We start from the raw sequence: 12060 nt of genomic DNA, 5'->3' as shown, positions 1-12060 counted from the left end.
TGACTGGCACTGGTACTGGCACTTTCCCCATTGGCATTGCTGTATCCAAGCAATTATGAGTTGGCATCAGACATTATCTTCTGCTTCTTGCTAAAAATGTATGTTGTTCACTTGAAATGTTACTATTTAACTTGAAATGCGAAATGACAAATGTTCATTGATATACAGGGACTCACTGATATTTACTGGAAGGCAACTTTAACTTCAAATAAAACTAAACACTGTTATAACTATGTTCAGTGACAAAGAAAATAGTTTACATTAGGCAAAGGTGAAAGGGTTGTATAAATAGAGTCAGATGGAACAGATTTTGACGTACATCGCTATTTTTTTTTTCAATTTGAAAGCAGTCACTGTTCATTAATAAACATTAACTGACCAGATTACAAAAACAATCAATGGCAGACACCTTAGTTCATCCTTCTAATAAGCCTGTTGATCTGGTCTTCCCTGTTGCCAGCATCTCCACCTTCTACAAAATGGGTGGTTTTCTTCTTCATTCCACCTCTTGGAGAAGATAATTTGAAGGGCCAGAGGAAGTTGTTTGCCTCTTTGAAGCGTTTTCCAACAGTGTAGATCTCATGAATCAGATCTTCCATGCAGATGATGCCATATTTACCAAGAGATCGTGCAATCAACGCGTTATCTGTTAGGGCAATTCTCTTCTTGTTGATTTTGCCATAACCACGCTTGTAGATCAATTCATTTACTGACTTAAGGTTTGGATACCCCCATGCAATATATGATTCCACAATCCTCAGCATGTTAACTGAAGCTTTGTTGAGCTTAACAAAGGTACCATTGAAGATCTGACGAAGGCGAAGAAGTTGTAACACCTTTCGGACCTTTGGGCTCACACCATTGATACCTCTGATCCTGATGACAAATGCCAGTTTGGGTTCCGCGGGTACGTAGAAGTTCCCAGCTTTTCTTGCCATCCTGGCCATTCGAATCTCAGTTCTGTACATCTGCCTAATTCCTTGTGATAGTGCTTAGCTCTTTCATAGATAAGCTTCCTCCTTGCCTTTCGAAGCATCTTTTGGGCAAACTTCTTTCGCAGGCGCTTGATCTTCAGCTCCGCAAAATTCCTTCGCTTTTTCTTAAGGGTTTCCAGCACAGAAGGAACCTTCTTTTTCTTCTCTCGAGTTTGTGGCTTAGCAGCCACCTTCTTCTTCTTCTCCTCTGCACCCTCCATGGTTCCAGCCGGAAAAAGAGCGACGTACATCACTATTAACCACACCTTTACAGTATAGATTACTAGTGAAAAAAAAATCCATGGAGATTTCATATGTTCCATTACAAATAAAGTATGTGTGTATCCCCCAGCTTGAATTAAAGTAACAAGGATATCAACTCAAATATTTGAAGTATTAGAAGTCTATTGTCAGAAGTTGAGGGTACAACTGTTTCTAATATATGAAAAGCTAAAACTAAATAGTATCAACTGATTAATTAACGAGTAGTCCCAAGTTCCCCAGGCTGATTCTGATCAAACTGTACTGAATGAAAGCTGTAGAGATGAAAGCTTTCTGATATTTTACCTGCAAATGCAAGTATATTTATAGTAATCCCTGTAATTAAAGGCCATACTTTTTTCTAAACGGAATTTTTTCTAAGTGGAATTAAGTATTGGAAAGTAGACTTTCAGTGCTAATCACAGGGGATTGGATGTGGGTAAACTGAGCAAAGGGTACCAACTGTATGTGATAAATGGAAACTAGACTTTTGGTGGAGATCATGATGCAGCATACACAGATGTCAACTAGAACTGTATACCTAAAACCTATAAATAGTTATAAACAAATGTTGCTTCAATAAAAATTTAGAAGCTACATCTAAAAATATGAAGAACTAGCTGCTTAAAATACATTTGGTTCAATAATTAACAGGAGAATCTATGTACATGGTTACCAAATATTTATCTAATGATAATGAAGCCATGAACCAATGTGCTTCCGGCTTCATGTCTTATTACTACATCCAAAAGTAAGTTGAAGGTGAAGTGAAAGCAGTTTAAGTTCTAGAGTTCTGTACTTGCCTGAGTCATTGGCAAGGCCCGGGGAAGGTCTAACAAGATCTTATGTTTTGTAAAATCTGAAAAGTAAAATGTTTTTATATTCTGTACTCAAGAGTTACCTCCAAATGATATCACATTTCAGGAACTACCAAATCTAGATCTATTCCTAGAAATGCTAATAGTTTTTTTTGCTGTAATCTAAACAAAAATCTCAAATTAAGACTCAACTTATGTCCATACACTTTAGTTCTGGATTGTTTTGTTCTTGGATAATAGAGTCAAATAGTCTGTGTACTTCTTAGCTGCTAAAATCAATGACTTTTAAACCAGTGTTGTCCACAGAGATGGAAAAACCCTAGGGTGCTAACAAACACATATTTAAGTTCCTCTCTGACCTTGAAAACATAGGCCATCTTCTCCTGATTCCCAAATAAATAGTAGTAGAAAAATGTGATGGTTAGGTTTAAGGTTTACTCTAGTAGAAGTAACTAGTACAATTTAAGGAACAAAACATTGTTTTTTTAAGACTGAACTAAAATAATTCTTCCAAAAAGACACAAATTTCAATATCTGCAAAACAAATCCCTTAACATACCACAACAGCATTGTCTCAGAGGTAGAACATCAATGTATTCTGAATTCAAATGTCTTTTTCTCAATTTATCCCTAATTTATCTAACTAAATAAGTACATAAATCTCTGCAGAGATGTTTATTTCTGTTCTTAAAATAAGCTACCACATTTTGGGATTCTGCACTTTTCTTCTTAGTGGAGTAATTTATAGAGAAACAATGGAATATAATTGAAATGTATAATTTTATAATTCCCTAATTGTGGTCAAGAGGTGTTAAGAAAAATGTCAAAATATTGCAAGGGGAGATTTTGAAGAATAGAATCTGTATAAACAGACAGGTAGGTAGATAATTATAGATTAGATAGATAGATAGATAGATAGATAGATAGATAGATAGATAGATAGATTTTAAAAAACTACCAGATACTTCTTCAACAAGTAATCTGACAGGAGGCTGACTTTGTTTTATGATTCTGAAGAGTTCCAAGTTATATGCTTGTTATTATACTCATAAGTAATAATCATCACATCACAGAATGGATTAAAATGCATCTAGTTTCAGAATGTTGGAAGTCTTTCCTTAAATAGGAAAAAATTCATCTAGAAAAGTCATTACAAAAATTAATGACTGACCTAAGAATATCTTTCCTATGAAATTATATAATACAGCTGGCAGCCTGAGAAATAACAAGACCCAAAAATGAAAAAAAAAATCTCATTAAAATAATGTTATTCTAGAGCCATCTGTAAAATGAAAATAAATGTTTATCAGAAATAGATGCCAAAAACCAGTTAACTGTGAAGCACAGACTTATTTTAAAATACAGGGAAACAAATCTGCATATGGTACTACAACAATGATGGATAATTATCACAGTTAAAAAAAAGTGTTAAGTTTGTAACATCTAGAAATATCACTAAAAACTCCTATTAGTGGACAGTGTTGTACATATTACTTTCAAATATGTGTTGTGAACATAGAAACTGCATAAACATGAGTGAATCAGTCTGTACTCAAATCAATATGTCTATTTTTAATTAGCTAATTATAAAGAGCCCAAAGGAATTCATGCACCACACAAAATATAATTCTAATGTTCATCTACCCAGTTCACCCACCGAGCAGAAAAAACACTATGAAGCAATCATACAAAGCATTGCCTTTAAATGCTCACCTGCAGGCTGGAAGTGCCAAATGCACAGATTCAGCACAAAACGTGGCTCTGCTGTGTGAGACAGAAAGTGAATTCTACATGCTACAAGTCAGAAAGCACAGTCACCCTGATACGACGCTCTAAAAAAAGACTCAGAAAACCTTTATGATCAAATCCTGAATCAACTTTTTCAGTAAATGACTTGGGGTGAACATTTCGCCTCTGTAATTCTTAGTGTTCATCACTATGGTCTGTAAACTGCTCACAAGATCTCGGAAAATCAAACGACGTGTGATGCACGTGGTGGTTTTGCAACCGCTGAAGAAATAAGCTCCATTCCCTTTCCCACACCAAGCTCACCTCTGCTTACATCCTTCCTTCTCAACTACACAACTCCCTCTGCTCATCGCCTGCTCCACACCAGAAAGACAGAACCGCCGATCTCATGGGTTAGAGCCTGAGAATGCACTGAATTTTTTTATGGACAGCATCTGCTTTAAAATACGCGACCCAGGCATTTAAGCCTGCAGCCTCTCACTCATGGTATCTTACTTTTCAGTCCTTCCTTTCTGAATTTTGTTTCTGCATTTAGCCAAAGGTTATAAAAATCACAAGATGTAGGTATGTAGAAGGAATGAAGGGAAGGGAGGGTAAAATTAGTGCTAATTCTAGAGGAGAGAGTTTTGAATCAATTAGAAAAATATTTTATAATCTCAAATAGTAAGGAAAGAATACTGGTTTTCGGTATAGACAGGTTTGAATTCCTGTGTTAAATAAGGACACTGTTGTAAGTTTATAGCAGTATTTAATGATTGATGTTCAAGTATATAGCAAAATAATAACTAATTTTAATATGGTCTAATAGTTATAATTATTGCTTTAATAATACCTTAAATTTTGAGTCTTTCTTTCATATTAATATATATTATGCACACATTATATATATATAAAACTGTCATCCATTTTAAAAATAAGAACACTAAATATTGCCTGCCTGAATTTGGGGGGAAATCAGGGTACATTGCAAGAACATCATCCCTAAAATCCCACATTATTCTGCCATCTCCTTTGTCAGTTTTCTCTGAAGGAAATGTGCTTTTGCTTGATTCAACATTAAATGTGGAACCTTCTTATTCCATGCTCTAAATTCTTCTTAAACTTTAACTACTATTTGGATCTGAAAAAATTCTAGATCAGAAATCTTTCATGATTGTAGGAAAGGTCGAACAAACCTTTTCTAGAATTTTCACAGTACATAGATATAATGTGAACTGATAGTTCAGAATCAATTGTCAAAATATTGTTTCAATCAAGTCGCTGAAAATTTGGTCTGCTCCTATATTCCTAATTTTATTTAATGCCATCACTGCCCATTCAATCAAACCAGAAAGCCAGATATTATACTAGATTACTCTTTGTGTTTCACGTCTGACATCGTATTTGTAAAGTACTCTTGAGTCTGATTCCTAAATATACTCTGAAGTTATTCCCCTTTTTTTCATCCCTGTTCTGTTTCCTTATGTGAAGTTCGCACCACCTTCTACTGGACCCAGATGATCAGAGTGATCTTTCAAAAAGCTTACGTGTTATTAATCATGGCCCTAAATTGACAACCATCAATTTCAGAATAAAGACTAAAAATGAGATACAGGCCATTCATCATGTTACCTGTTTTCAACTTCACAAGTTTCCACTTAACTTTCTACATTTTTCACAATCTATTATTTTTTGTGAATGCTGCTCAATTAATATGTCTTATTAATATCGAGCACCTACTATGTTTTGGAAATAATTCTAGTATTGGGGATACAGACTGAACAACTGAAAATTAAACTTCCTATTCTCCTAGCACATTTATTCTAATTCTTTCTTCCTGGAATACCTTTCATGCCAACATAGGAAAAGACTCTATTAAAAAAATCTTAAATGTCACCCCTGGTATATATTATCACCACATATATTACTTTTCTAATTGTGAATGTTTCATCATTGGTACACTTGTCTGATACCAGGAATTTCCTTGATTCTGATACTCTGTCTCCCTCACTAGAATGCAAATTATGTTGTGTCATTATTATGAGTTTGGTGACTAATCCAAGGAATTAGTTTCTACTTTTAGGTTATGTAGTTTCTTCCATGATTATATCTGTTAATTTAAATGTCAAAATTTAACAATGGATGTATCAATTGCCAGGGCAATATTTCTTTACCCCCACTGCCATTATCCTCATTACAATGAACATTATGAATCATCTACCTATGATCTTATAAATTATAGAGTCGGGGTTTGAATTTAAGTCTTCCTGACTGCAAGTCCTGTGTGCTTAAAACTGCAATAAGTCTAATACAAAAAACTCTCGTCAAAATTTGAAATTGGAACATTATTGAAAAATGTCTGCATCAACTCAATACATGAAAATGGAATTATCTGACTTCTGACTGTAGTAGTTTCAAAATATATATCGTGTGCTTAATAAAATATTTCACCGTCTTACTTTACTTAAGAGAAAATTAATGTATGTAAACTTTATAGTAATACAAATTTAAAAATAAATTCATTCATTCATTAACCAAGTATTTACTGAGCATCTTTTGGAATTATTATGAGCAAGTCTGTTAGTTTTGATACCTGCCTTCAAGGACTATATTCTGAGAAGTCCTGAAGAAATCTAAAAATGGTTAAAAATGCAGAACTTGTCAAGCAAGATTGTGATTTTTTTTTCCCTCTTGGCATGTTTCTCTAACTTAAAGATGGTAAATTATTTGAGTGAATTTCAAAATGAAACGAAATGAAAAGGGACACATTGTCAATACAAGTTTGGTGTTTTTTAAGTCCAAAAAGTCAATGCAGAATATGTGCATTTCGGTTTATAAGTAATGTATAAAGTTTGCCTTTTCTCTTGATTTCTCAGTAATTGTTCTAACTTTTCTTTCTTTAATTTCTTTTTCCACACAACTGGTGTTCATCTGTAGTTTTCCTCTACCACGTCAAACACTGCTCCTTCTGCAGTCTAATTTTCCATCTATTAAGCTATGGAAGGCTGGTTTCCTCTTTTCAGTATAATTTCTGTGCATTGAGTCATCTTTTTGTTTAACAATTTACAGACACATGATTTCTTGTAGGTGGAAAGAATCTTTCTCAAACATCCAATAAATGTAGCTTTAGTGACAAAACAGAACTAAAATAGGAAAAGTATGAAGAAAATTAACCGATGGTACCTGTGTAAGAATTTATATGGAGAGCGAAAAATAATATGCTAAAGAAAAGAGAATCTCAAAAATATATTTAACCATTTATGAAAATATGGATAGATGTAACCCAAGGACATTTTTCCATTCTTGTTCCTTAATTTTTGCATGGCCCTAAAAATCTCCACAGAAGTAATATTATTAAATACTATAGTTTTTATTTTATAAATTTTCATAATGTGCCTCTCACTTTATCTTTTAAATCATGATATTCTCTGTAGATGCCTGAATGTGAATTTCTCTTTACACTGAAAAACATTTTGAAGTTCCCCACTTGCACAGAGATTTTTCATTTGCCTCCTCAATTGCCATTTGGGGACATGGTGGAGGATTGACAGCAGCAAAGTGGGCACTGAAGAGGCACCTCTTTCTGTCCTAAAATTAATTATAAACCAACAAATCAATAGCAAAAAGTTACTGCTTTTGGCCCCTTGCTGGACTCAGAGTCCCTATGGGTTTTCTTGAGTTTCAAATAATGCTGTCTTATAAGAGCTCTAAAACTGAGTTTTGTAAAGTAGAGTGATAGCTGAGGACGGTGACTGCATTCACCTGCTATCTCTAGGTCAACTCACCCCTCATTATTTTTTTGAAAAAAAGACAAACTCACTCTTCAAAAAAAAAATCTAGATTTTTTTTTTTGCCCTATATTTAAGAATCACTAATGTAAAACTTAAAGGAAGTCCACTAATCCCGGGACTAACCCAGAACCATGAGCAAAGAAGAGAAGTTTCCAGCAGTTGTTTACATACATATATGAGCTATTTACACCACTTACGTGAGGTATCTAAAATAATACAAGTCATTGCATTAAATTTGGAATAAAGATTGACAGGAACAAATGGGGAATTCTTAAACAACAGCACAAAATTTTCAGCTAAGCAAAATGATTAAGTTTTAGACCTATAGTTAACAGTATAGTATTACACAGTAAAATGTTTGTTAAGAAGGTAATTCTTAAGTGTTCTCGTGTCATGCCTGCTGCTCCCCTCAGCGATGTGTTTCGGTCGTCTGCCTGTTCTGCTCCCCACTCTGTCTCTGGTGAATCCTCTCACCCTCCTGCACCTCTGGCCTGTACCCCAGCTCTTGTATAAAAATAAATAAATCTTTTTTAAAAAGTCCAATTAAACAAGTCAGATATTTGAATTCAGATCAAGTAGCCAACATGGCTGCTAATGTTTGAGAAAGAATTTAATCTATTAACTTGATGAAACTGGGAGAAGTTTTCAAAGCAAAAGTACTTCTATTATTAGCTCACCACACTTTATAAATGTGATAATAAACCCACTAGAATGCCTTGTCTTGTTGTCAGTAGCAAGCTGCCCTACTCAGGTTTCTGACAATGTCACCAGTTACTCATTAGATGTAGTCAGCTGATGTTGACTAATATTTACTCCTGTAAGATCTAGCCAAAAGCTGTTTTTAATTGAAATTCATTTCTGCTATCTCGTTGAAGGGTGACTATTTCCAAGCCACTCAGCCATTCTCTTCCAGTTCTTAAAGCCAAATTGCTTAAATTATATACAATGGCTATTCAATTTTCTCCCTAAATCTCTCCAAATTAACAGCCTCTCCTTAGCCTACTTTGCCATCACTAAGCATATAATCATCCCAAACTGCTTACTTGGTGAACAAAGAAGACATCAGGCAGAACTTCTTCAATCCAGTGAACAGAATTTACAGATTTTCTTGCAACCTATCAAACTACTGAGAAGATTGAAGAGTAAGTGTTCTATGGTATTTATAACCCAAATTTAATTTTTCAGTTGACCTATCTTTGTCACTCAGTTCTAATTTTACATGTTGGATTTCATAATCATTGTCAACATTCTCTTAGTAATTATATTTTGTTTGTAAATGGTGCTATCTTTGAACATCTTATAGTATAATTCCATACTTGGTAGACAAATTGAAATTGATTCATTCCTTGGTAGATAGATTTCAGTCATGTGATGGTGTGACCTGTACTGCTAAAGTGATTCCAAATCAAAACCTGAAGTTTCTCAAATCAAATGTGGGAGGTATGATGAACGGAATAGCGTAGGCCAGATATCTGTGCTGGAATCGTTGTGAACCCATTTTTCTTTTCAAGTCCAATTTCTCTATGCCAAAGCATTGATAGAATGTATAGCCTAGAGCTCTTTGAGGGTATAATCTAAGCTTTTACAGAAATACCAAATCCCTCTCAATAAAGATAATCTACAGGAAAAGACAGTTAGACAGCACAAAATGAATTGCATGTCCTCTTTGATGCTGACCTCCTTCTTCACTCCCCCCACATCTGGAATAGAGTCTCAGTGCAGATCCTGAGCCTTGGGGTGGGTATGTAAGGAGCATGCTGGTGACTCACTCATAAAATCCTGCGGGGTTTTCTTCTCTACTTGAGAAGAAGTGGAGTGAGCGAAGAAATCAGGGCTTGTTTAAGAAAGGGAGTCAGAGGGCTTACTTGGTGGAGGGGCTGAGCACAGAGGATAGAACACATAGATACTAGAAGAGGATAGAACATATAATGTAAAAGCAATTGCAAAAGGAACTGGAAGGATGGATAAGGAGGCATATGTAGGACTCGAAATCATTGAGGTCTCACTGGTGAGAGGGTGGAGGAAGGTATACATGGGACAGACGATCAGGAGGATTTGTATTTAGTACTGAAGTTAAACAAAGATACAGAGCGAAATGGTCTTACCTCCCAGGAGGAACTGGTAAGCGAGGTCTAATAAGGTTGGACAAAAGCCCTTTTGTTAGTGTCCTACGGTGGTGTCTTCCCACACTGCTGCTTGGAAGGAATTATTTACCCACCTGGTTCCAGCCTCTGCAGCGCTTTCTAGCACAGCCAGAGAAATCATCTGTGGTCTCCTGGATCAGTTCAGCTTCGAAGTGATGCCTGAACAGACAGCTGGGGAGAAATTTCCTTGATGACAAGAAGTCATCCTTCAACAGCCATTAATGGCTGCTTTAATTGGAAATTTGCATATTGTCAAATTACCTGTGAATTGTTTAGGTTTGGTTTTTATTGTTTTTGTTTTTATTTGGTGTATATTTAAAGTCTTTCACTCCAGTCCGACTTATATTATTTCAAATTTATAAAATCTCTGCTTCCAGATCAACTATTTGATTTAACATCTACCTTCTAGCAATCTGTCATCTTCTTTTGCCTCCATCATGTTTTATGCACATGTTGTCCCTGCTCTTATTTTGTTTTTTCTTGAAGATCCATCTTAAACTCAACCATGTCCTTGAATGTGAAGGTTCTGTCCTTGGAGCTTTATTCTCATGTTTCCAACATCGGCACCATCTATTGTCAGATGCAGGAAATGTCTCTTCTTATTTATTAGGAACACAACTCACCACCTGTTGCCTGCAATTATTACTAAAACCAAGTATGGAAATATATTTTTCTATCAAAATCTTTTCTCGAGTAGACAAAGGAGAGGGTTATCAACTTGAAGGGCAAATTAATGATTTGGCTCTATTTTCCTAAGGTACAAATCATAGAGAATTTATATTGTTATGTATTATTTGAAATTTTAATTCAACATTTACTCTAATGTTGATACTTAAATATATGACAATCTCCATTACACAAAATTTATATTATACTTATTCTGAAATATAAAGCTAAATGGTCTTACCTCCTTTCGATAAATACATAGAAAGAAAGGATTAAGAAAAATAGTGGAAACTGCATGCTAAATTTATATTTGAGTTTAATGCAAAACCGGCAAGGTCACTGTCTTCCACAGTCACCTAGGAAAAGGCACGGTGAAATGCATGATGGATGAGAAATTTTATGCAGAACTGGTAGACTTCTGACTTAATCTGCTTCGTTGCAGACTTTTTCTTTTGAAATGGGCATATTTTTTTATCTGCCAACAACAAATAAAACCCACCACAAACAGAACTCTTATTCCCCGTGAACTGATATAAAATGACTTACTTCTAATAGCTGCAGTGTGTCAGAAATTCAAAATAAATTAGTGGCCATTAAGCCATAGGATCCCCATCATCTGTATAACAAATGATGCTTAGACATCAGGCATTACTGGAACCAGCTTTCACCTGAAGAGCGATATTGATATTCCACAGTCAGAGCACATTAGAATGATCCTCTGAAATACAGTGACTTCAGGAAGGACATTGCATGTTATGCTGGTGATGAGAATATTTAGGTTTCCTAATAGGAAAAAACATTTCTTCCAATAGAAAAATCTATGTTTTTGAGGTAGACGTTAAATATGTCTCAAATCAGTGATTTTTCCATGAACTCTTAGTGGTTTACTATTTACACTTTACCTATTTGCCATGGAAATCACAAAATACATGGGGACATTCAAAATATATTCATGAGCTATAAAAGACAATTTTGCTTTCCTTTGGTTTTGTGTTTTAAACTCTTTTTGAGATGATTTAATTATATGGGAAATACATTAAGCTTTATCGCTGTCTTAGAAAAGTAAAATTCAAGTTGAAATTTAGGAAACTGAAGAGTAATACATGAAGGTATGAATTTATAATATGTAAGATTTTAAAATATGATTATGAACATAAGTTCATAATGTCTTAAGTTCATAAGTTCTTATTTTTCTGTGAATATTTTTTCTTTCAAATGGTACACTGAATGGTATCTAACTGCATAAATAAAATAATTACAGTGCTCTATATTGCCAGACACCAAATTCACATCGTCAACTATAATGTTAAAAGAATATCAGGAATAACTGATCTTAACCTGAATCTCTGAGATCATTCTCTTTATTTCCTCTACAGGCAAAAAAATCGGGCTTGAATTGAGACAACCCGCAGCAGGTGCACAGAGAGGGTGTAAAGTTACCATTTAAATATCTTCGTTCACCCCCGGAGTCTTTCTCTGGTTCCCCTGCACTGGCAGCTTCAGGGAATTTTTTCACATATCAGTGAGAATGAATTGCATGTTCTTTCAACAAAGACATTTAAAAGTGATCTCTATGTCAACTCTTACAGAAATCAACCCTTCATCTAACACCCTCTGGTTTGCAAAATTAGAGTTGGCAGGGAGGGTCAGGCCAGAAGTCTAACTGGATCGAGCTCAA

The 12060-nt window shown here is 34.9% G+C and overlaps 2 protein-coding genes across 6 annotated transcripts in view; both read right to left on the bottom strand.

Annotated features, from left to right (window-relative positions):
* The window catches only part of SLC16A7 (solute carrier family 16 member 7), a 125212-nt gene that overhangs the window by 24305 nt on the left and 88847 nt on the right, over window positions 1–12060 (bottom strand). The gene's annotated exons all lie outside the window — the stretch shown is intronic.
* On the bottom strand, window positions 338–1222 carry LOC119248109 (60S ribosomal protein L7-like). The gene is given in 2 exon segments (XM_037515094.2): window positions 338–976; window positions 979–1222. Coding segments are annotated over 2 exon segments (783 nt in total). The 5' UTR covers window positions 1196–1222; the 3' UTR covers window positions 338–410.

The sequence above is a fragment of the Talpa occidentalis genome, unplaced genomic scaffold (assembly GCF_014898055.3).
Source record: "Talpa occidentalis isolate TD23 unplaced genomic scaffold, MPIMG_talOcc4v2.1 talOcc4.16, whole genome shotgun sequence".
Taxonomy (NCBI): Eukaryota; Metazoa; Chordata; class Mammalia; order Eulipotyphla; family Talpidae; genus Talpa; species Talpa occidentalis.
The sequence above is the reverse complement of the archived record's forward strand: the minus strand, read 5'-3'. Positions and strand labels throughout refer to the sequence as shown.